This window comes from Patiria miniata, unplaced genomic scaffold (assembly GCF_015706575.1).
Source record: "Patiria miniata isolate m_02_andy unplaced genomic scaffold, ASM1570657v1 HiC_scaffold_22, whole genome shotgun sequence".
Classification (NCBI taxonomy): domain Eukaryota; kingdom Metazoa; phylum Echinodermata; class Asteroidea; order Valvatida; family Asterinidae; genus Patiria; species Patiria miniata.
Genome location: NW_024037061.1, coordinates 7,100,986 through 7,127,827, shown reverse-complemented (window position 1 = coordinate 7,127,827; position 26,842 = coordinate 7,100,986). Strand labels below are relative to the sequence as shown.

The window sequence follows — 26,842 nt, the reverse complement described above, 5'->3', positions numbered from 1 at the left end:
CAAGAACACAAGCATTAGCGCAATCTGGCCTCTACCCTCACAGGTACCCATTTATACTCCTGGGTGGAGAGAGGCAATTGTAGTAAAGTGTCTTGCCCAAGAACACACACACCATGTTTGCAGTCGGGGTTGGACCCGTGTACCATCGCACATGATTAGACACTGTAACCCTTTGGCCTCGGCGTTCTGCAAAGTAGTTGGTAAACGGCGACTAAGCAGTTCATGAATGCTGCAAGTTTTGTTTTCAGAGCCTGCCATCTCTAGAAATGAACAAATACGTCAATTTGAGGTTTTTGGCACGTGGTGGGCAGACTAGCCCAGTTGGACTGGCGGCCATTTTAGCATCACCTCCGCATGCTTGTCACGATGAAGCCAGTCACAGTATGCACTCAGCAGATCTGTAGCAATAACAAAAGATATCATTGAGAATGAAATAAGCAGGATTAATTGTTAGGCCTACACGATACATGTACAGTATAAAAATCTGTGGATATATAGTTCTCACAATTCTGGAGCACTTTTTGTATTCTACCCTTTCCTGTACAGGAACGGGATGGAGTGTCAAATTTCAAAACCCATAATAGGCCGTCAGCCTGGGGGTTTGGTCAGTATCAAACCAGGGCATAAATGATTATAGTGCGCATGCGCAAGGTATGCCGCCCCTAGAGTGGTAACAAGCATTTTGATGGACAAATTTGAAAAAAAAGGGGGATAACACCCAAAAAGCTGCCACTGCTGCAATGTTATCACATATTTTCCGACTCTGGAGGTGTATACCTTTCCAAAAATCGCTATGACGATTATTTCCCTCATTTGATACCGGTGGCCAACATTTTAGACCGAGGCTGATATGGCCCATAATAAAAGGCATTTGATCATAAATTTGTATTTGCAGTTTTCTCCCATTTTTTTCTCTCCAATTCTGCTCAAACTGTCCAAGCATAGGTTCTGTGCAACTCTCCTACATACATGTTCTTATCATTTCGTGTGAAACGTCAACGAAAGACAATTTCAGAAGAAAAGTTGCTAAAACAAGAAGTACCCTGGCTAAGTGTCACGTTTGATCGGATCGGATGACATGTGACATCTCTGTACTTACACTTGTCATTTTGTCTCCAGGCCTTTATCAAGGCATCCTTACAATCAACATCCTCAGCAATCAGTGTCTTGAGAAAGGTCTCCGTCCGAGGCTGTAATCTTGGAAAAAAATGAGGGATCTCAATAAATATCCAAGATAAGTTTTAAGTTTTTTTGAAAGCATATATATTTACCCTGAACAAGTCACTCCAGGTACAACGCTACAAGAGAAATCCAAAGAAGAGTACATGTGTGTAGGTACTCAGGAAAACTGAAGGTAGGAATTGACATTCCTCTTGAAACAGGACAAATCAAAGATTGGAGGGAAACAAGCACCAGGTAAGTAATTCCAAAGAGATGCAGCACGTGGGAAAAAGCTATAGGAATATCCGTTTGTTCTATTTCTAGGTATGGCAACCGTTTACAAAATAATAAATGAAATGAAATATATGAGAACAGGCAAATATGCTCACTGTATCATTAATTCGTTGCAAGATACTGAACAATTTAACAGGAAACTTCCCATAATGAACTTATCAGCATTGTTTATAAATTAATATTAATTACAGGATGATTCCAACAAATTTCATCAGAGTCTTGCAACTTATAAATTAAACTTGCCTCAATTTATCCTGGATGCAACTCTTAAGCTATAATGTTTGTCAATGCCAATGCCAGCTATTTATGAAATTTATGGCCATCTTGAAAAATGTCACATGGAGATCTAGACTTCCAATTGACCGAATCGTAAAGCTCCGCCCCCAGTATGCTTTAACCAATCACGACCTTAATCAATATCCGGCATACTTGGACAAATGTCCAACACATAAGGAAGTACAATGTGCGACTCGAGCATGTAATTTGGTACTGGTGCATTTGGTACATTTGTACCAAATCCTTCAAAATCCAACTTTTTTGTGTGAGTAAGGATTTTGCAGGATTAAGGAAGAGACGTAAGCCCAGGTACCATGGGCTCCTTGCACATGTACCTCCACAATGCTATTGAAAGAGAGAGTTTGGGGAGACCACTGGGAGAGACATTCAAACATGTTGCTGACGACGCCTGGCGATGCTTTGGCTTTGTACACATTCAGATAAACTAACCCTTGCGTACTTCACGCAATACACACGTGAACCGGTATGCTCCTACATGGCTTTACGACCAAGGATCACACACAAATTGAGCACAAAGCTTCTTTTGTGGTCTCGATCGAAGGTCCCTTTATCCTCGAATGCCGGTTTGCGTGCTTGGTCTATGGGAAAGGTTTAGATAAGGGAACAAAGTAAAACAACAAAGCCGATCCTTGGAAGCATAGCAAACAACGACTGTGTGTGCACACGGTGTGTCCCGTCCATGGGGCTTTCAAAGTGGTAAAATAGAGCCCTCTCTTGTTCACGCATTGAGCGCATAGACCCCTTGCACAATGGGCCCTCAGTGAGGGCAACTTTTGTTCTTGAAATTCAGTGACAATGAGAGTACAAACTGTCTACCCATTGGTACCACAGAGGTACCCTCAGATGTGACATCATCTACAAAAGGTTTATTACTTCACGTGATGCCCACTGAAGTACTCAAATGTTTCACACTGGTGGATTTTGGATGATTCAGGAACCTTTCTGGAAAGGACTTTCTGTAAGTTAACAGTGGTACTTACTTGGCCCAGGTTTTGATCATTGTGCTGGGTGACGACAGAAAAAATGAGGTGTTATCCTTCAATGATGGAATCACCTACAACCAAATCAGTACAGACAAGAAGTGTTATCTACATAGTGTCATCCACAGAAAAACCTCAGCATGCCCAAAAAAAGACAATTTTTTTTCTGGGACAGGACAGATAGTATGTGTGAGATCCAATTTCATGCTACTTCCATTTGTGAAAAAAACTCAACACACACTGTGAGAGAAAATGTTGTGCTTACTTAAGCATATTTTATATTCGTAATGACCTAAGACAGTTTACCCATCCCTATTGGTCGAGAGCCTGTCACATGGCCGGTTTTAGGAGTAGTTAATGACATGGACACTACCATAATATAGCTACAGGGGTGTTATGAAAAACAAGAAGTAAAATTATTGACAAAATCGTTGGAAATTTATAATTTTTACTTGTTTTGACTTTTGGACTGAACAGTTTTGATATATTTTTTATTAAAGAAAAGATATTTATGAATGGAAATAAATGTGTGCTTGGTCGGTTTTAAACACTCTGCTTCAGACCAGTTGGAGTCTGGATGTTGATATTACCCGAGCCGAAGCATCCAGACTCCAACCAGTCTTAAACAGAGTGTTTAAAACCAGCCGAGCACACATTAATTCCCTTAGTAATGCAATCAAGTTTTGCTTGTATGCAAACTACATGCAATAGCCAAGACCTAATATTTACCTTTCCCTCCAGTAAGAACCTAGCAAACCACTTGAATCTCTCTAGACTCTTGGGATACTCTAGATCAACGGCAGGCAACAGCCAGGCATTACGACCTGAGAACACAAATAAATCCATTATCAACAACTGAATGTAAAATCCCAGCATTGTCAGCATATATATGTGGTCAGGAATGCCAGAGCATTTTGAACAACGTTTGTGTGGACTTTAGTCTAATTTGGTGAACAAAATTAGGAGCCTACCAATTTTAGGAGGAACAATGTTCGTAGGTATCAGTGGCGTATCCAATGGGGGGGGGGGGGGGGGGGGGGAGGGGCAGAGGGGGCAGTCTGCCCCCATTTGGAAGGTGGGTACTAGCCAGCCCCCCCCCCCTCCCTGACATCCAAAGCTGGATACGCTACTGGTAGGTATGTATGCACTTCGGGCTCCTTCAACCAATAAGGTTAACAAAATGCACTTCTAATTTAGTTGGCTGAATTAGTGACAGAAAAACAATTGTAACTGCTCCAACTGTCCGATATGGGCCAGTTGAATCAACTTGACAATGTTTTGCACACCCAGCTATATTCCTTCAGTAGAGTAACCTTCTACTGCACTTTTTTATACCAAGTTAATAGCTGCATTTGTAAATATTCCATTTTTTTAAAAAAGAATTTATGAAAAGGGATTCTCCAATTCTTCCCAACCCTCGGATTGTTGATGTTTAAGGGCCCGTCTCAATTCATATCTGGGACGAGTTCCAGCAAGCTGCGGGTAGAATCATTCACTTTGTCCGGAAGAAGCTCTGCATTTGTCATAGATATTTTCCAAGGAAATTTTCATTTGCGGGAAAGTCGTCCCGGATATGCATTGAGACCGGCCCTCAATAGTCCTCCTCTGTCCGAGGTACAAACATATCCAAAACATATATTTTCAAAAAACATGGAGGAGTGTGTCTTGAGTATACATATCTCACAATAATTTTTTTTTTTTATAAATAACAGGAAATATTCAAATACACCCACAGACACGTAAATAAACTGCCTGTTATCCATGCAAATGTCTGTAGAACCTTATGTCTCCACATACCAAATGTGCTGGTCATGTGACAGTGCACTGTCCCTGTTGCTTCGTGGTAAGATGGGGCCGGTTCCTCCATCGGCTTGGAGAAGGTGCACAGGTGAGGGAGGACAACTGGTAGCCATTCCGACTCAATCGCTGACACGCCTGAAACGGGACAAGAAGAAAGAAATATGATTACCTCAGGACTGAACAATGTTGTCGGTCGCACCACGAAGTGACGTATCGTGTGCACAAAAACCATAGATGATACGTCACTTCGGGGTGCACCCAACGATATGTTTAACCATAGTTCAAGGCACATAGGAACCTTGGTAAGTACTCAAAAGCGTACCCATTGATTTAGGAGAAAACTTTGCTCAAAGTGAAGATAGTACTAGTCCCAAATACATCGCGAAATTCTTCTGCCAGAGATTGTTTTGATTGAAAGAAACAATCATTGAATGTGGTTTCAAACTTTTTTTACCTGCGATGGCAACGGAATCTAGTTACTTGACCCCAAACTATGTTGCATATATTTTCTCTGTTATCCCAAAATGTATGGCAGCCACTGAGCCAAAACTTCACAAAAATGTATTTGTATATTTCAAGTGTAGAGTATATACGCCCGTGTCCGAAACGGGATTCCAGAGCTACAACCACGTCCATTGTCAGTGAGTCCCCACGTATTTTCAATGGACGCAGACCTAGATCTAGCTCTAGACAGCTGATTCGGATGCAGCCTAACTGAAGTGACATCACACCAACAGCGCCCTCAGTTGTCAGAAACAGCATGAAGCATTTCAAATTTTTAAGAAAAAGAAATTCCACTACAATAATAATAACAACTCCAACCTCTCATGTAGGGTCTGGACGTCTCAATGACCTCCTGGTAAACCACAAACTCTGGCTGCTTCTTGACAAGTACCGAGTCTGGGTGAATGAAAACAGCGCCCTCTATGCCCATACTCTGATAGGCGTTCTTGTCTTTCTGCTCCTCTGTTTGTGGCATTTTCCTTCAACGTAAGAAAAAGGTTTTACTTTTATTTTCATTTCTTGGAAACGTTAATAATCATTATTAATGTAAATGTGTCCTCATTTATATGTACAAATATCGAGAATGCTGAAAAAAAGTGCAAACTACAATCCTTTGAAGAGTTTATACATTCGCAGTCATGTGTTTAGTCAAGCTATGTTTAAGCCCGTTATTATCATCAATCCCACATCAAAGACTGCTTTTCAGTGAAATGTGCCAGAAACTTGTTCACTTGGGTAGCATAAACACTTTCCGCTTCGTTGCAAATTCATGTTTGCTTATAATCCAAGTATGAACCAGCCGCAATAGTGTGATTTCACTGTCTAATACAGACTTGTTATAAAATTCCAATTAAAATTAAAAACGCACTCTGCATTATCCATTTTCAAGACGGTAGGACTTTCCCTTTTTAAAATGCATTTCTCACCTTGCCACGTGATGGGGCATGCCAGACAGCACAATCTGCCTCAACAACTGCACCTGCAACCAACCAGAACACACATCACTGGACACTTTATACTTACATCTTGAGACCAACATAAATTCAATGAGTAAATGCTGGAGAAGTTGTTAGGCATCAGCGCCATGAAAACCCTTTCAATATAATGGTAGGTTTCACCAACTAATGGGGGGGGGGGGACTATTCAACGCAGATGGAACTGGACAATATCAGACTATTCGCTCTTTTCACACTCCGCCATTGGGCATGCAGAGCCTCAATCTGGCAACTGGACACAATAAAAATAGCCGGTTCAGTGATCACTGAACCAGCTATATTTATTGTGTAAAGTTGCCAGATCGAGGCTGTGCATGCCCATGGCAAAGTGTGAAAAGAGCGAATAGGTAGCACTTCTCTTCGTGGCATACAATGAACACTTTTGCCCACACATTTTGGTTGGTTGGTTGACAAAAACACAAATTACACTCCTCCAGCTACACCCCTGTTCACAGGTACAATCATAGGGTCACAAGCAAGAGGGGCAGAACAAGGACAAAGGGATTTCTTTATCACCAATCGTTTGTAATAGTGGCTTGTTTCCTGGCTTGAGACTGGATTACTTATTGTGATCCACCTTTTATGGCTTGTGATGACTTGCAATTGGATAATGTATATGTTTTAGTATAGGCCTAGCTACATGTACTGTAGATTAAGTCTACACAATTTACCATCTTTTTAAGCAAACTCAGCTTAGATGTGTTTTCCATGTTTTGGATCTTACCTGCTTTGCATTAGGGGGGTTCATCTTTGGGTCCAGAACGGCCTCGTAATCCGACTGCACTGAGTTCACTACAACAGACAGTAACAGGAAAATGCACTTCAAGCTACACCCTAAAGTGTGTATAACATAATAACTTAGCTATAAAAAGTAATGTTTTAATTTTGAACTTTATTTGCATATTTTAAAATTTTTACTTCTCATATTTTTGGCTTGTGCCTGAGTCACTGACTGACTGACTCGCTGTCACTTGGGATCCTGGCAGTGCTATCGTATAGGATTACCCAGTAGTGAATGGACTACATCTGACCCATTGCGTACACCAATTGATGAAAAGACATCCAGTGAATAGCCATTCTAAATCGACTGAATTGAATTGTGTGCACTCTGGGACCAGCTTTAAGGGCTTGCCTTGTCTTATTCTTACTTTGTATAAGACTTTAACAAAGAGCATCACATCAAGTTTTAATACCAGCATTGGTGAGTTGCCTACGTAGTCTCCTGATTTCAGCCATCGCTTTGTAGCGTAGACCATGAGCCGCGCAGAAAGATGGCGTGCATCCAGCGAACTCCGTAGCACCCACTGCCCCTAGCAACACCATCAGATCTCCTAACAGCAGCGAATCACCCTGGCAACAAGAACAACAGATTTCATTGAGACTTTAGCTCGTGACTTGACTTGGTACTCGGCAATTTGTGATGGATTTGTGATTACCTTGGCTACAATGCTGATCTGCCTATAACCAAAAAAATCCCACTATACCAGAAAGAAAAAGAAAACCATAAAGAAAATCCAAATGAAAATAACATCTCACCACTCCAGCCCAGAGACGCTTGCTGTGTGCGACTCTTGCTCTGTGTTTTCTCTGCTCTTCCTTCAGCTGAAAAAACAATACAATGCTGATTTGTGATTGAAAGTTGCATTTTTTTTAAACAAGATAATTAACACAGTTAGAATAATAATTTGGAAGCATTAAAATTTTACAACTGATTGCTTAAAATTTCTCAACTTCTTTTAAGTCTAAGGTACTCAATACTTTGAACCTGTTCATTAACTTTGGTTTGTTCATTTTGTTTTGACCTAAATCTATTTGGATGACTTTTTTTAACATCATGAGTGAGTTCATGAAAATGAGTAAAGTTGAAGAAAGATGTAAGACAACTGATAAAATCATACTAAAAAGTATTCATCTTAAAAATAAGACAAAGCCTACCTCCTCTGCAACATCGCTCTGCAAATCCCCAACTTCAAAGATTTCCTGAAAAAGAAAACACAAGTTATGACCAAAACAACCAAAATAACCTTTATAAGACAGTGTCATTGGAACAAGTATCCTTCTGAAGTATGTACTCCAGGGGTGGGAAACATAGATAAGTTGGGTTTTCCGGGGGGGGGGGTGTTGAAAATTGACTTAACTACATTCTTGCAATAATACTTTTTGGCCAAGTTTCATCTCCAAAGTTTAACACAATTTTGTTTGGCACATACATTTGCTTGGTAGTTTTTCCAACAAACGGGCCTCTAAAATGAGGCCCAGACCTTAGCCTTGTTCAAATATGGTGGACACAATAGTACGGTGCTTTTTCGGAGTGGATAAACTTGGGTAAATGCAAAAGAGTTTACCCACTTCAAATAGCGCCCTCGAATGTGTCCGACAAATCACAGAGAGATTAATGCCATAAGTTAGTGTGCTCTTTCTACTATTCATACTGCTTACAGACACTGTGAAAGGATCTGAGGTTAAGTTTGCGGAAAATTCCACGCTTAACATCACAGACAAATTGGGTCTTCAGACACTCACCCTGACAGTCAGAGCAGACACCAAAGCGATGATGTACGGTAGACAGCCTTCCTGTCGACCAATGGCTATCATTCTAGCATAGCACGGAGACACAGGAAAACAAGCCATAGTCTTACCGAGAGGGGTGATCCTTGTACCAAAGGATTCTGTTAGGAAAGACATCGAAAATAATATTAGATATGATAGTAGGTCATGTTGTAATTTGAACACTGTCTGTCACACTCATATGGGTCGTTCTATAAACCACGAGTGTGAGTGACCATGATAGAAAGAGCTGAAAACAGCCGAAAATGGTGTAAAAAAGCTGAACTTTGAAAATATCCTGTACTTTTGTTCAGAGCAAGTGAGGGAAAAAAGCTGCAATCCAAAACAAAAAATTATTAAATCCGCTTTAAAGCTGAGATTTCACACCCCTGATAAACATGGAGTCCAAAATGTTCCTGTCCCTGTTATATCATTCTGATGCACTCTGTAATGCATCGTCCTCCAACAGTGATTATGAATAGCAAACTACCTACCTTACAAATAAAAAATTGTTTGAAATCATTCTCAATGATACTTGAATGGCAAATTACAAAGTACCAAGGTAACAGAGACAGGAAAAAATGTCACTCTTTCAACCCTAAACCCACATTGTGTCAAAGATCAAGGTATGCTCATGACCTTTGTCACAACGTAACTTCATTTAAATTTGTACATTTGCGTAACAGGTTTTGTGTTCTGCCTGTAAGGTTATTTGAGAACGAGACCGATTGAGTTTTTTTTCCTCAGCATTTAGTGTTTTCAAAGTACGTACATGTAAACTGATGATGTAAAACCCAATATGAACTTTACATCTCCCTGACCTGAGACACTCCACGCTTATAATGGCTTTAAAATAATGAAAGGTTTGTGGAAACACCATGTGCGAATAATTTCTCAGCCAAAGACGGTCAGAGCATACTGACCGGAACGTCGAGTTTATACCTCTGGTTCTTTTCAGAACCATTCTCTTAGTTGAGAAATTATTCGCACATGGTGTTTCCGCAAACCTTTCATTATTTAGTATCTCCACCATGCAAAGCCTCAAATCTTTCTTGGCTTTAAAATAGATTAGAACTTCATATCAAGTGAACTGAATTAGACTTTTAAAAAGAATTTCAACTTTACAAACAGAAATTGTTGGGTTCTTTTTTAGTTAGTGTTGGTTACTGACAGATAGTTGCAAATAAATGCACACCCATGTTTGTCTTACATACCTAGTATGGACATTCCTTTGTTTTTCGTGTAGTTAAGAAAAACCAGTAAAAAAAACTCATTTTTCTTAAACTGTGTAAACTTTTCAACCAAATTTTTTTCTATGATTCCCTTTAGTGTTTCTCTTCATTTTGCCACGAATAAACCTAACCCAAAAATGCCTCTAAACCTGTTTTCAGAGAGGGGAAAACCTTGTGTGGACGTGGGCAAGTCCACACAATGTCACTGCTACCTGGTTTATGTGGACATCTTTTGTTCGGAAGTCCACACAGTGAATGTAATGCTTGTCCACAATGACTGCATTAAATTTTGGACTAAACTAAACTATATGGAGTGTCAAAAGTGTGACTGTTGAAAGTTTAGAATTTCTTGCCTTTTTTGGATGCTTTGAAGCCTGACACTTTCGGAGGAACTTCCAATGCGCCAAGCGATATCAAAAGCCTCTCTGCCGCCTGCAAACATATAACAATTGTGAAATTATTTCATGAACAATTGTTTAAAATTTGAAGGAAACAGATTAATAAACTGATCTGACAAAAAATATTCTCTGAGAGATGAACATGGTCTAGCTACAACAGAACATTTTCAATATTGAAATTTGTAAAGTTAAAACAAACAAATGTAAACAATCATTCGTTTAAAAAATATTTCTTACAATCCATTTTGCAGGACGTGTAAAAACAAAATCATATTTTAAAAATCATACATAAATCAGAAGGCTATCGATTTGTGAAAGTATCAATCCGACCAAAATATATATTGTATTTACTTTACCTTCAAAGCTTCAGGTTCTGGGGGTGTTGGGAACGGAAAATTCACAACCTTGTCTATTCCCATTTCCTATGAAGTAACAACAATTGATGTTTTAAATGATACAATGTACATGTACATATATGTATATGAAGATTTTGTCCGCATCAACATTGAACAACAATCAGAGATTTGTCGGATTTTCAATGTTTTCTGATTTCTTTACGTTGGCCCGCAATTAATTCAACCTAAATAGACCACAATTATGATATGGCCATCATGATTTTTTCCCATTCAAATCAAAGTAACCAAAACGAGGCTGGAAGAAAAAATAGTCTGTTTCCTTTTTGCACAAAAAGCATTATCATTCAGTACTGTAATGGGATACCGGGAACATGACTGAAATGGTGGCAGCATGATAAAGGTCCATAGCTGAAGTGGTACTTTGTGACTACCTTCCATTGGAGGAACACACTGCATCCATGTGCTGGTTACCATGCATAGGGTGCGAAACTGAGCTTGACTAAGCTTACTCTGAATACACTTCTAGTGTCTCCATCAGAATAAGGTCATCAGACTAAAAGGAGAAGGTTACCTAGCAACCACTGCAATTTAAAAAACCTTCAAACCTGTATGTCCCTGTTACCATACAAGAGCAAAAATCTGTGTTTACTGTAGCAGAAAATGGTGAACCTATGGTTAGCATTATTTCACAGTTCAGCTTGGAATTTTGGCTTTACACATAAGCATAGACTAATCCAGCGAACAAAATGAGAAGCCATGTTTGAGGTGGTTCCACGTCCTCTCGCGCGCCTTCTTAAAGATGAGGCACACACACCCCTGTTGAAATCGGAGTACATGCATACTACCTATCACAACTCGCACAAGCCTGGTTCCACCTCAGAAAATGGCTTTGGCCGAATTAGTCTGTATCCTGTAACTAAAGATTCGGTGGCTACATGGTTAGCGCAGAATGTTTGTTTTGGCAATCGTAAGCACAGACTTCTGTAGTTCTCTTTAGTCATAAAACTTGGCCATGCAAGGGCAGATCAGAGGGGGGGGCCAACAGGGGCCATGCCCCCCCCCCCCCCCCCCATGATCCCTTTTTTTAAAAGCAAGATCGCAATAAAGGCAGGTACTGCATTCACCACCATCTTTTTCTCAAAAAATGTTAAAGTGGTCAGAAATTGCCTCAGATCGCACCACAGAGCATCTAGAATCCAAAATTTGTTGGGGCCTTGGACGGCCCCGAACCCCTCAATGTAATTTTTTTTAACCCTTTTTTTGGGGTACCTAAATTTTTTGCCCTTCCCCCCAAGTTGTGTTCTGGATCCGCCCTTGGGCCCAGGTCTTACATGGACTGATGTACGTACCTTCATCTGCAATGTCAGATCATCTACTGGTCTCCTTGTGATTTCAGCCGGATCAAATGTCTCAAAGTCACTGGAAAACACGGCAGAGGAATAGAGTCTGTACCAAAAACAAAAAAACAATGAAATTTACGTATGGGTTACTGGTGCATTAACAGTTTGAAGGAATCTCAGATTATATTCCTCTTTTCAGCAAACAGCAACATTTCATGTAGGCCTATTGATGTTGGGTATTAATGAAATGTTTAAAAGCACCTACGTACCTGCATTCAAATTTGTAGCCAGTAAAACAAACAGATTTTATGAAGCTCAAAGTAACTGTGTGACCTTTCGTTGAGATCAACACATCATGTGAAACAGCACTGTATCGCTAGTACCCTTGCCTGTGCAGCAAAGAGTGTACATGTACCGGTAGTTCCTTTTTTTTCGTGGGTATGACCACGTGTGCTTTCTATAAACGTTGTTGCTTTTTCATGCGATTATAAAATGTGGACTTGGACTCGATCATGCTTTTGGAAAATAACGAGTAAACTTTCTCCAGTGAACTTTTTCCAGCATGTCCAGTGAACACTTGTCCAGTGCCTACAGCCAGAGCCACAATATAGAACCTGTCCAAGTCTGTAGTAAAATGCTACTTAACTTTGCCTTGATTGCGATTCCAATTATAGAGGTATGTGTTTTGCAAATTGACATCTGGGCCCGTGGTATTTCGTGACGGAGCCCTTGCTGAGAACGGTAAAATTTACTTTTCACCCAAAATGTTAGTAAACCTCAGTACCATCATCGATCTCTACTTGTATCTCAGGTTTTGCATCTAGTAATTCTTAGGCTGTTTTGAGGGTGAAAACTGGTGTTTTTTGTTGGCCAATGGTTGGGTCATTAATTATTTGAAACGCCATGTCTGACATTCAACTTGGGTCCTGCTATCGCCGGACCATGTCCAAATGTTAAAAAGGCGATAAGGCCCAAGTTGCTCGGGCAACCACCAGAGATGACAGTAGATCTCTGTTTTGTGGTATGTTAAATATATTTGTTAAATGTTTTGTTTTCATACTTTTTTTCATGTTTGTTTTTCTTAAAGTGCATTCTGTTGAGCACTTCTCTTGAATGTTGTATTTGTAATGCACAATGTTTAGGTTTGCTAACCCTAACCTTCCCAACTCCATCAAAATCAATCCCCACTTTGGGAAAGATTTTGGCAGACAAGCCGTGTGTACCCAGTATATCAAAATCCACATATAGTAGTGGTGAATTTGAAGTGGATTTCAGCGGTTTGGGTCCTAAAGCATTATGTGAAGCAGCAGGGTTCGAAATTAGCGGTAGCCCGCTAGCCAAATGCTAGTCAAAACAGCGGCGGGCTAGTCAAACTATTCCTTAAGTAGCCCGGGCCGGCTGGCGAGTCAAAAAATTATTGGGATACGGCAAAGATGAAAGGATAGGAAGAAAAAAAACTTCGGCTAATGAAAATGCCCGCAGGCTATAGTTAACAGTCTGTTTCAGTATAGCCCGGCTGGCTAGTTAACAAAAAAGTAAAGGTCGAACCCTGAGCAGGGTCAGTGATGGGTTTTGGAGGAGTTGATCCAGGGAGTTAGGGTTAAAGTGTATTCTGTTTTTGTTTTGCATGTAGTGTTTAGACCACATAGCAATATTGGCAGGCAATCTCCCCTGACTGAGGCCTTGGTTGTTTCATATCCAGGTTTTTTTTAGTAATGCTTCACTTTTCAATTAGTCTGAGGCATTCACATATGCTGAGCCACAGTCGAACGTATGATATAGCCAACATGCAAATTTTATACGACCCATGCCAGCCAATCGGAGTCAATTTTTAAAAACTGTGACGTCATTCCGATCAGAAAAGTGGACTTAGCTGCTGATTGGTACATTCAGATGGCATGTTTTTGTAATACAACAACGGGTTACTGAAGACTAAATACAGAAGGCACCGAGTCAGGTCAGAATCTTGAGGCTAAGACGCAGTCTTGTTTTGCTCAATTAATTGCTAAATCTACTCATATACATGTATCATAGCCCCTCGCTGTGCAAGGCCATAGTCCATAGACTCCTTGTCAATTCAAACTCCAGATGATTGTGTTTTCCAAGATACCTTTTCCAACAACATTTTTTTCCTGTGAAGTTTCCTTCCAGCACTGTTTTCCACCCAAGAAAACAACAACAACACAGTTGCATAAATCTAATGTGTTTCTTTAGTCAATGTTTTGGTAACCATTAAACTTTGGAATATAGTCCTCACCCTTAGGTTTTAAAAACCCAGTTCCTTTTTGGCAATATTAATATTTGAAGTGCAACATTTTAAAACCATCTTAAAAGGCAAAGCTTCACACAAATATTTGCATTATTCATTATTTTATTGCACATTGAGTTCTGGTTGCTACAACATAGCACAAAAACTATACACAAAACTGAAACGTACTATTTTTAACATCATCAAAAACTGTCTCAAACTACCACTAACAAAAAGGCACACTATCAATTTACATATTTGCTTGTATTGATATACACATACATTGTTATACGTGAAAATATTGTTTAAAATCAAAGCTTGATAGACACAAAGGTGTGTATACATGTTGGTACCTATTTTTTAAAAAGTGCAAAACATTGAGAGAATGTGCTGAAATATTTACAAATACAATGTACATGTACATGTAGTGTACTTTCTATAGTGATGAACCATTACCTTATTCGCCTATGGCAACTACCAGTACACCAGACCTACTCTCACAAACTTAAAGGTTAAAGATGTAGTCCATCATTTGTAATTTGTGCATTTTGTTCGTTTGAAGCAACAAAAGTGTTCAAAATCTAATGAAGGATGCTGAACAACTATAAACCCGATGAAGTTTCAGCTCAGCTTCAGCTGTATATATATTCCAAGAAAAACAGCATTCTAGGATCTCAATTTCAAATCAAAAGTTGCTGAATCATGTTTTGAATTGGGCCTGAATTCAGCGTCCGAGATGCGTTCTCACTGAGCCGAATGCAGCTATACGTGATTTCGCGCACTGGTCCGACGAATTATAGCAACCGCGCGCGTGTGCGTCGTGCCAATGCTTGCGCGCGCTTTGCCGAATAACAAAACGAACTACTAATTAAAATTTTCCTACGGTGCGTCTTAAGACGCACCGTTGGAAAGGCCTTCTCTCGTTGATTACTTCAAAATGATAGCTTGCCAGAAAGAATAATTTCACAGGGAGTTTAGTCCACTTACATGTACTATCTTTAAACCAAGTATGTTTTTCAACAATAATTACGTCAGTTACTTTTCGGATGGCTGCAAATGATGGACTATAGCTTTAACAAGATAGGTTCCTATAGTGAGTCTATCCTTTTCACAAAATGCTTAGGGGTTTTTCCCCAGAATTTTAAAGACCTACAAGAAAATACAACAATGTAGAATGTATATACAGCTGTTCAAATCTTAGTGATTTAAAGGGAATACACCATACAACATTTGCTTTTGCTGTAACTTTCAGAAATGGATTTGGGGATTAGTATTTTATAGCAAATATTGTTACACTGACTTGTTTGAAGTTTTGTGTGCGTCAAGGCTGGAGAAACCAAGAAAAACAATCATGTTCTTGTAGTCTGGTTCCCTGATCCCACTTAAGACGAAACGGAGAAATGTATAGAAGACGGGGAATTGTAAGGTCTGGGATCCAGTCTAGCTGGCTTGAACCCGTTTATAGGTGTGTAATCAATTGCAAACAAAATGCTGACTAACCAAATATTATAAATTGGGTGCAGTATTTGCAAAAAAGCCAGGTTTTTTTCGACACTGGTCGACCGACCAGCATTGAAATTGATACAAAAATACCATGTTTCTTGAAAACGTCAGCACACCGGGTGTCATGATTTTACAGGATGCTTTAGGCTGTCATTCACTAACAGTCTAGTAAGGTATTTCATAATAAGTTGGTAGTTATTTTTTTTATGTTTGCAAATGTTATATATTCCCTTTAACTCTCCTTTTGCGTTAACAAGTCAAATAAATCTAATGCCCTTCTAAGACAGGAATTACTAATACTATAAAAATTTATTAAATTTGCTTCAGAAGGGCTAATTTATTTTGGTATGATTGATGTATTTTGATTACAGTGTAAAAGCAAATCACAACTTTCTGAACAAGGTAATTAACATTAGCACTGTTGGCTACATTATGTACATTGTTTGTATACAATACGAGAACATTAAAAGCTACAAATTTCACAGATCATATCACTGATTTCTTAATTTTTTACTTCCTCCAGTTTGGATTGATAAAGACATTCTTAATTTATAGAATTGTATATGTATATGACTGATACTCTTGTTTCTGTATTCCAAACATATTGAATATTTATTCTGATTCTTTACAAAAAAAGGAATTGGGTTTGTTCCATACCAAGAGTTATAGCACTGAACCAGTGTTTAAATGGAAATAATGTAAAAAAAAAAATCATCAAACTTGAATTGATAACTCAAGATTGTTTTAATATAGATGCAGGGTTGTTTGAAAAGACTTGCAAAGAACAAGATACTTTTTTGAACAAAAGGCATCAGCCCAACCTCCAGAGAAGTGTATCATGACACAGTCTTCTCTTGCATTACTGGGCTCTCCTAGATTCCAGTTGAAGTAGTGAGATTCCACTCCATCATGGCTGCATTTCCAGTCACCTTCCCTTTCTAGGTCATTGCAGTTGATCCAAACTCGGCCTTCTCCTCCTTCTTGTATGATTCCAGTGACAAAGTCATTTTCTTCTTCAGACCGCTGTGCTGCCAGTGAACCTCCCATCTTACGACACGCATCTCTGGCATCAAACCAGTTGAAACGATCCTTTACCAGCAAGTAGCATGCACCTTTCCATGGTATCCAACCAGAACGGCACACAGACCTACCAGTTATACCATGAGTGGAGGCACTACAAGAATCACTGGTAGCCAAAGCCACCTGAATATGATTAGTGCACAGCAGAGCAACAATTAAGAAAGCCGCTGAGAACATAGTTACAGAACAGATGTGGCTGGCTTCAGGTTAAGTCCAAATTAAGTCACAATGTAGAGGAGTTCAACTACCGTACATGTAGAACAAGTGTCAGACAACGAATGGTTCAAGATTGTTGCTGTAGATATGAAGTGTACACATCACAAGACTTGACTGAAATGAGTGCTACATGCAGTATCAACCAGTGACATTTACTTTCCTTAAAGACTCTTTGAGTCAGTGGTTAAGTGGTGACGCACGCCTCACTGTGAAATGCGTGGTAGCAGTACCGGGTAGTCTTAAGTTGTAACATAGACTCCAAAGGATTCACTTAAGTAAAATCAATGACATTCAAATACAGAGCACTGTTGTGATCACGTTTCTTGAGATTCCGCAAATCACAAAAGAAGCTATGTGTACCAAGGCCAAGCTGAAATCAATTAGCACTGCTTACTTATTTTGTAATAGAGTCACATACAGTAAACCAAGTACGTACTGACAACACACTGGCAACAATCAATACTGAAACAGTTAAGTCAGATTTCAAATTAAATAGATTCCTGATGCTGTTACTATGACTACAATCCAATCAGCTTGCATGATGTTATGTACTAAAGTACCAACAGCATGGAACATGTATATGTAAACCTCCTGCTGTCTGAACAGTCACAGACAGTCAAAATATCAATCAATTTGCCCTACATGCTGAGCCTTTATACAAAGGCTAGTCACCAACAGATCACATTTCTTGTAAGCACTGTCACTAGTCAAACTCCATCACGGACAAAAGGAATTTTATCTACATGGGTGTGCATCTGACTTGTAAATCATCTACAGTCAAAGCATACATGTAGCTGTGTCAAGTTACAGAGACAGTCATAGCCTCTCAATCCTGCTTTATGTAAGCTGGGAGCACTCAACTGTTAAAAGCAGTCACTTGATTGGTTTTGACTGCTTGTTTGTTTGTTTGTTTGTTTGTTTGTTTAATTTGCTAGGCAGACACAGCAGTGTCATATATTATTAAGCATGCAATCCTTTCCCCTGTTTTATTCTCCAAATTCATGCACTTATCCGGCATTTCTAGAGGTGCAGGATTGGCTGGACAGCCTTGCAAAGCAAAAGCAGCTCTCTTGAACAATGAGCATCAGCCCATCTTCCAGAAAGGACCATGGCACAGTGTTCATCTTCTCTTGCATTATTGGGCTCTCCTTGATTCCAGTTGAAGTAGTGAGACTCCACTCCATCATTGCTGCATTTCCAGTCACCTTCCCTTTCCAGGTCATCGCAGTTGATCCAAACTCGGCCTTCTCCTCCTTCTCGTATGATTCCAGCAACAAAGTCGTTTTCTGCTTCAGACCGCGGTGCTGCCAGTGAACCTCCCATCTTACGACACACATCTCTGGCATCAAACCAGTTGAAACGATCCTTTACCAGCAAGTAGCATGCACCTTTCCATGGTATCCAACCAGAACGGCACGCAGACCTACCAGTTATACCATGAGTGGAGGCACTACAAGAATCACTGGTAGCCAAAGCCACCTGAATATGATTAGTGCACAGCAGAGCACAAATTAAGAAAGCCGCTGAGAACATAGTTACAGAACAGATGTGGCTGGCTTCAGGTTAAGTCCAAATTAAGTCACAATGTAGAGGAGTTCAACTTAAACAAGTGTCAGACAACAAATGGTTCAAGATTGTTCCTGTAGATATGAAGTGTACACATCACAAGACTTGACTGAAATGAGTGCTACATGCAGTATCAACCAGTGATATTTACTTTCCTTTAAGACTCTTTGAGTCAGTGGTTAAGTGGTGACGCACGCATCATTGTGAAAAGCGTGGTAGAGTCTTAAGTTGTAACATAGACTCCAAAGGATTCACCTAGGTAAAATCAATTACATGTATATTCCAATACAGAGTACTGTTGTGATCACGTTTCTTGAGATTCCGCAAATCACAAAAGAAGCTTCATGTATCAAGGCCAAGCTAGTGGTTGCATGAAATCAATTAGCACTGCTTACTTATTTTGTAATAGAGAGTCACATATAGTAAACCAAGTACGTACTGGCAACACACTGGCAACAATCAATACTGAAACAGTTAAGTCAGATTTCAAATTGAATAGATTCCTGATGCTGTTACTATGACTACAATCAAACAAGCGTAAATTTTGTGCCAATATGCATTGTGAACAGATTGGCACATTTAAAGGTCGAAAACATATGCAATGCTCAATTGACGTCACAAAAAGCTTGCTGCAAAATTCAGTGGCGTTGAGATATAGTCAACGTTTGGGAATTCGCAGTGTGAAAACTTGCCGTGACGTCACATATTCACGCTTGCCTAATGCTTTCGCACTGAGTATGAACCGATCTTTTTGTATACCTGTTCATTCAAACATATTATTAATGCCTATACATCACAATGTCAAACTGTGAAAGCAATTTAACCAAAGACCCGAATATGCTCTTTCTAATGCATATGAAAATGGCTGAGAAATCTGCCGTTAAGACTTATTTTGTGGTAATCTACATGTATTATTAGTTATGGTACGTTGATCGCTTTGAATGTACATGTACACATGTAGATATGTATGAAAGTATACATGAAACAGCATTTTACAGTATTGTAACTAATTGAAAGCTTTGCTGTTTCATTCCTCATATTGCAATTTTTTTTTCTCTGAAATGCGATGGTGGAGGCAAACCCTCCGACTCTATCATTATCAGGTTAGAATTTAAAAAAAATATGTCAGTGCTGTGAAAGATGTTGGTAGCGGATAAATCCACACAACAAATAGTTATCATGGCAGTTAAGATTCTAAAAAAGTGCAAGGTTAGTTGAACAGTGTTGCACACAACAAGATATATATACTCTCTTGAACAAAAGGCATTGGCCCACCTTCCATCAAGAAGCATCATGATACATTCTATCTTGCATTATTGATCTCAATATACCAAAAAGTATGTTTCAAATAATACAAAGGCTTGATTATACCGCCAAAAAAAAAACACACACAACATATGAATTTTGATAATGTACAGGAAATATTGCACATATTCATAAAGAATGCCAAGTGATGTTGCTCTTCCTGATATCATATACATGTACCATGTATACCAATTGCAATTGTCACACATATCAACATCTTTTTGTTTAAGCACAGCTTGATATAGCCCCATAAATGTGGCCAATTTACTGGACTACCTCTGTAAATAAAGGCCACACCTTCACCATGTACAAAAACATGTTGAACTTTGTCAAATTGTGATTTTCACATTTAGGCTTAGTTTGTACAACGTAGTTTATTTTTGCTTTAGAAGCATTCTCACCCTCTTTATAGGCTAATCAGAAAGTGCTTCCTTTTTCAGATGTCTACTTTTTGTGAAATTTCATGTTGAAATTTGATACGCAACTGTGCAAACGAATCTGGAAATTTCACGAAAAATAGACATATGGAAAAGGCAGCACTTTCTGATTAGCCTACATGTATAAAGAGGGTGAGTATGCTTTCTAAAGCAAAAAAAACCCTACAAACTAAACCTAAATGTGAAAATCACAATTTGACAAAGTTCGACGCGTTTTTGTACATGGTGGAAGTGTGGCCTTTATTTACGGAGGTAGTCCAGTAAATTGGCCACATTTATGGGGCTAAGCTTGATCCTGAAAAGCTGGTTGCCAACTTTCCTGTGTTGTCACAAAGTTGACTTGATTGTAGATTAAGAGTGCGTTCCTATGTGAAGTAGCCCTCTGATCCTAATGCAATCAAGTACTGATAACTAAAACGTCTGAAGAACATCTGCTACTAAAATCAACAAACATGCTGCAAGAACCAAACAAGAAAAATTTACATCATTTAACAGAAATTCCATCTGATGAAAATTACATCTTCATATCACAGATTCTAGAAAGCGATGTTTGCTGAACAGACACGATTGTAAGTTCACAGTCGATTGAAAACAATGCATATCAGCCCAATTCCACAACATCCAGCAGGATCCAGATTTGTTAACATGACCAGTCAAAAAGTATCAATTTGTATGAGAACTCTTATCATAGCAAGATGCTTGTAAACCAAGCTCTCAAATAACAGCTCCTGGAAACCAGTTCAAAGCTGGAGGACTGCCTTGTCTACAAATGAAGGGTTGGCTGAATGGCCTTGCAGAAACAAAGAAGATTTCTTGTACACATGACATCGGCCCATTTTCCATCGATATGCATCATGACACAGTGTTCATCTGCTCTATCTGGCTCTGTGGGGCCCCAGTTGATATAGTGAGATTCCACTCCATCATTGCTGCATTTCCAGTCACCTTCCCTTCCTAGGTCATTGCAGTTGATCCAAACTCGGCCTTCTCCTCCATCTTGTATGATTCCAGTGACAAAGTCATTTTCTTCTTCAGACCGTGGTGCTGCCAGGAAACCTCCCATCTTACGACACGCATCTCTGGCATCGAACCAGTTGAAGTGATCCTTTGCCAGCCAGTAGCATGCACCTCTCCATGGTATCCAACCAGAACGGCAGGCAGACCTACCAGTTATACCATGAGTGGAGGCGCTACAAGAATCACTGGTTACCAAAGTCAACTGGATATGATTACTGCACAGCAAAACACCAATCAAGAAAGCCGCTGAGATCATTGTGACAAAACAGATATTTTACTGAACAGAAAAGTCCAGATGAACTAGTATCATCCAGTGTGTTTCACTGTGTCAGAGAACAAATGGCTTCAGATCTGACACAATGTACTGACATGTACTATCTTTTAAACCACCAAATATGCTCAGTAAGCAAGGTAAGAATTGAGGAATCCTCTGCACTTGACGATAACGACGCAACTCCCTGTTGAAGTGTACTGATCAGACGTCTTGACTCAAATGAAGACTGCATCCAATATCACCCAGTGATATTTACTTTCCTTCCAGTCTTTTCAATACAATGATGGACAGGCATCAATTACTCAGGCCTACCTTAACGAAAAAGTAATAAGAGATGGTCCAGATAAAACAAGATTGTATTTGAAGGGCTCAGTGGATGATTATACATCAAAGGCAAGCTATATTACAGTTGTCAGTCACAGCCCATCCATATAAGATACCATTAAAATGGATGTCAATACTAAAGACGTATGCAGCTTGGCTTCCCAGAAAGAATAATTTTACAGGGAGTTTAGTTCCCTTACTATCTTTCAACCAAGTTGGTTTTTCAACAATAGTTACGCCAGTTACTTTTCGGATGGCTGCAAATGATGGACTATAGCTTTAACAAGATAGGTTCCTATAGCGAGTCTATCCTTTCCACAAAATGTTTAGGGGTTTCCCCAGAATTTTAAAGACCTACAAGAAAATATAACAATGTAGAATGTATATACAGCTGTTCAAATCTTAGTGATTTAAAGGGAATACACCATACAACATTTGCTTTTGCTGTAATTTTCAGAAATGTATGGATTTGGGGATTAGCATTTTATAGCAAATATTGTTACACTGACTTGTTTTTGAAGTTTTGTGTTTTTAGATACTGGAAAAACCAAGAAAAATAATCACGCTCTTGAAGTCTGATTCCCTGACCCCACTTAAGATAAAACAGAGAGATGTATAGACTTTGGGGCTTTGTAAGGTCAGGGAACCAGTCTAGCTGGATTGTACCCATCATAGGTGTGTAAACTATATGATAAATAGGGAGAAGTATTTGAAAAAGCCAGTTTTTTCAACACTGGTCCGCCGACCAGCATTGGAAATTTATAGTTGTTCTTGAAAATGTCAGCACACCAGGTGTCATGAATTAGACTGTCATTCACTAACAGTCCAGCAAGGTTTTTCATGATAATCTGGTTTGGTATATTCCCTTTAACCCTCCTTTTGCATTAACCATTTTAACAAGTCAAATACATTGCATTCATCTAAGGCCCTTCTAAGACAGGAATTACTAATACTATTAATAAAATTTGCTTTGCAAGGGCTAAAAGCATCTTGGTATGATTCATGTATCTATGCTTAAAGTGCAAAAAACAAATCACAACTTTCTGAACAAGGTAATTAACATTAGGCACTGTTGGCTACATTATTTACATTGTTTGTATACAATACGAGAACATCCAAACCCACAAATTTCATCAAATCAATAATTTCTTAAATTTTACTTCATCTTGTTTGGGTTGATAGAACAATTCTTAATTTAAACAATTGTACATGTACATGGTTGATGTTCTTGTTTCTATATCCCAAATATATTGAATTTTATTCTGATTCTTTAAAAAAAAAGAGGAATTGGTGTTCAGAGAAAACCAAATGTCACCAATGCTAAGCAGACTATTCCATACCAAGTTGCAGGAGTGAAACAGTAAAAAAAAATCAAATCTGAATTGAAAACTCAAGAAGGATTTGGCATCTACAAGTGCAGGGTGGGTTGAAAAGACTTGCAAAGAACAAGATGCTCTCTTGAACAATAAGCATCAGCCCATGCTCCAGTGAGAATCATCATGACACAATGTTCATCTGCTTTATCTGGCTCTTCTTGATTCCAGTTGAAGTAGTGAGATTCCACTCCATCATTGCTGCATTTCCAGTCACCTTCCCTTTCCAGGTCACTGCAGTTGATCCAAACTCTGTTTTCTCCTCCATCTTGTATGATTCCAGAAACAAAGTCGTTTTCTTCTTCAGACCGCGGTGCTGCCAGTGAACCTCCCATCTTACGACACACATCTCTGGCATCAAACCAGCTGAAGTGATCCTTTGTTAGCAAGTAGCATGCACCTCTCCATGATATCCAACCAGAACGGCAGGCAGACCTACCGGTTATACCACTAGTGGAGGCACTACAAGAATCACTGGTAGCCAAAGCCACCTGAAAATGATTAGTGCACAGCAGAGCACTAATAAAGAAAGCTGCTGAGAACATAGTTACAGAACAGATGTGGCTGACTTCAGGTTATGTCCAAATTAAGTCACAATGTAGAGGAGTTCAACTATTAAAACAAGTGTCAGACAACAAATGGTTCAAGATTGTTCCTGTAGATATGAAGTGTACACATCACAAGACTTGACCGAAACGTGTGCTGCATCCAGTATCAACCAGTGATATTTACTTTCCTTAAAGACTCTTTGAGTCAGTGGTTAAGTGGTGACACACGCATCACTGTGAAATGCGTGGTAGAGTCTTAAGTTGTAACAAAGACTCCAAAGGATGCACCTTTAAGTAAAATCAATGACATCCCAAACAGAAAATTGGATTGTGATCACGTTTTTTGAGCTGACGCAAATCACAAAAGAAGCTAATAAGGCCAAGCTAGAGGTTGCATGACATCAATTACCACTGCTTACTTGTTTTGTAATAGAGAGTCACATATAGTAAACCAAGTACGTACTGGCAACACACTGGCAACAATCAATACTGAAACAATTAAGTCAGATTTCAAATTCAATAGATTCCCGATGCTGTTACTATGACTACAATCCAATCAGCTTGCATGATGTTATGTACTAAAGTACCACCAGTATGGAACATGTAGCCCTCCTGCTGTCTGAACAGTCACAGACAGTCAAAATATCAATCAATTTGCCCTGCATGCTGAGCCTTTATACAAAGGCTAGTCACCAACAGATCACATTTCTTGTAAGCACTGTGACTTGTCAAACTCCATCACGGACAAAAGGAATTTTATATCAGCTACAGTCAAAGCATAGCTGTGTCAAGTTACAGAGACAGTCACAGCCCATCAATCCTGCTTCTTGTAAGCTGGGAGCACTCAACTGTTAAAAGCAGTCACTTGATTGGTTTTGACTGCTGGTTTGTTTGTTTGTTTGTTTGTTTGTTTAATTTGCTAGGCAGAGACAGCAGTGTTATATATTATTAAGGATGCAATCCTTTCCCCTGTTTTATTCTCCAAATTCATGCACTTATCCAGCATTTCTAGAGGTGCAGGATTGGCTGGACAGCCTTGCAAAGAAAAAGCAGCTCTCTTGAACAATGAGCATCAGACCATCTTCCAGAAAGGACCATGGCACAGTGTTCATCTTCTCTTGCATTATTGGGCTCTCCGTGATTCCAGTTGAAGTAGTGAGACTCCACTTCATCATTGCTGCATTTCCAGTCATCTTCCCTTTCCAGGTCATCGCAGTTGATCCAAACTCGGCTTTCTCCTCCTTCTTGTATGATTCCAGCAACAAAGACGTTTTCTTCTTCAGACCGCGGTGCTGCCAGTGAACCTCCCATCTTACGACACGCATCTCTGGCATCAAACCAGTTGAAGTGATCCTTTGCCAGCCAGTAGCATGCACCTCTCCATGGTATCCAACCAGAACGGCAGGCAGACCTACATGTACCAGTTATACCATGAGTGGAGGCGCTACAAGAATCACTGGTTACCAAAGCCACCTGGATATGATTACTGCACAGCAAAACACCAATCAAGAAAGCCGCTGAGATCATTGTGACAAAACAGATATGTTACTGAACAGTAAAGTCCAGATGAACTAGTATCATCCAGTGTGTTTCACTGTGTCAGAGAACAAATGGCTTCAGATCTGACACAATGTACTGACATGTACTATCTTTTAAACCACCAAATATGCTCAGTAAGCAAGGTAAGAATTGAGGAATCCTCTGCACTTGCCGATAACAACGCAACTCCCTGTTGAAGTGTACTGATCATATGTCTTGACTCAAATGAGGACTGCATCCAATATCATCCAGTGATATTTACTTTCCTTCCAGTCTTTTCAATACAATGATGGACAGGCATCAATTACTCAGGCCTACCTTAACGCAAAAGTAATAAGAGATGGTCCAGATAAAACAAGATTGTATTTGAAGGGCTCAGTGGATGATTATACAAAGGCAAGCTATATTACAGTTGTCAGTCACAGCCCATCCATATAAGAGACCATTAAAATGGATGTCAATACTAAAGATGTATGCAGCTTGGAGAAAGTTGCTGATTATATTTTCATTTATAAGCAGAGTTGCCATCGAGTCAATCACACGTCAATCAAAACTCAATTCACAAGGCAGGTCACATGACAGAGGATGAACAATGACAAAGAAATACTTCTGTCAAATTTCATTTGAATAAACTGCGACCTAACTTGAGACTGGATTATTGAGATGGACTTGTGATGACTTGTGATGGCTTATGATGGCTTGTGATGACCTTTGATAACTTGTGATGGCTTATGACGGTTTGTGATGACTTGTGATGGCTTATGTCTTTTGAAGACTTGTGACTGACTCAACTACAACTCAGTTCTCCAGTCAAACTATCAGCAGATCAGCAATGCGCACTGCACAATCCATACATTGAGATGAAAATATGAGGGCCTGATGAATTAACCGTACAAAACATGCAAAAAGTGAAGGAATCATGAACACGTTTTGAGCTGCATGCAAATACATTTGTATCATCCATACTTGGCAGACACATGTACAGATTATTTGACTGGTCCTTACACATAAAACTGTTCCAAAAAAATGAGGTTGCTTTGAGAATGTCTGTCTCACAATAAACAAAAAAGTACGCAAGTCAGCTTTGTTTGAAAAAAAAAAAACCACAAACATATCTTAACTATTTGGTACACATTTCAACGTTATATATATCATCAAGGATGCAATCCTTTGTCCTGTTTATACCCCTGATTAATACACTGTCTTGTTCGGCATTTCTAGAGGTGCAGGATTGGCTGGGCAGCCTTGCAGAGAAACAGCAGCTCTCTTGAACAATAAGCATCAGCCCATCCTCCATCGATTCCCATCATGACACAATGTTCAGCTGCATTATCTGGCTCTATTGCTTTCCAGTTGATGAAGTGAGATTCCACTCCATCATTGCTGCATTTCCAGTCACCTTCCCTTTCCAGGTCATTGCAGTTGATCCAAACTCGACCTTCTCCTCCTTCTTGTATGATTCCAGTGACAAAGTCATTTTCTTCTTCAGACCGCGGTACTGCCAGTGA

The 26,842-nt window shown here is 39.4% G+C and overlaps 2 protein-coding genes across 2 annotated transcripts; both read right to left on the bottom strand.

Moving 5' to 3' along the window:
• Positions 1-12,013, bottom strand: LOC119730453 (probable ATP-dependent RNA helicase DHX37). Its single transcript, XM_038203369.1, has 15 exons — positions 11,914-12,013; positions 10,565-10,630; positions 10,164-10,242; positions 8,555-8,700; positions 7,967-8,011; positions 7,568-7,633; positions 7,225-7,381; positions 6,756-6,823; positions 5,963-6,015; positions 5,355-5,515; positions 4,530-4,667; positions 3,462-3,556; positions 2,733-2,806; positions 1,100-1,197; positions 1-398 (listed from the first exon to the last, which is right to left on the bottom strand). Exons 1-15 carry the CDS (start codon positions 11,917-11,919, stop codon positions 313-315), a joined length of 1,338 nt encoding a protein of 445 aa, XP_038059297.1. The 5' UTR covers positions 11,920-12,013; the 3' UTR covers positions 1-312.
• A 3,968-nt stretch (positions 12,014-15,981) lies between these two features.
• LOC119729989 (C-type mannose receptor 2-like) lies at positions 15,982-25,322 on the bottom strand. Its single transcript, XM_038202781.1, has 3 exons — positions 24,874-25,322; positions 21,205-21,422; positions 15,982-16,935 (listed from the first exon to the last, which is right to left on the bottom strand). Exons 1-3 carry the CDS (start codon positions 25,320-25,322, stop codon positions 16,400-16,402), a joined length of 1,203 nt encoding a protein of 400 aa, XP_038058709.1. The 3' UTR covers positions 15,982-16,399.
• Positions 25,323-26,842: the final 1,520 nt, after the last annotated feature.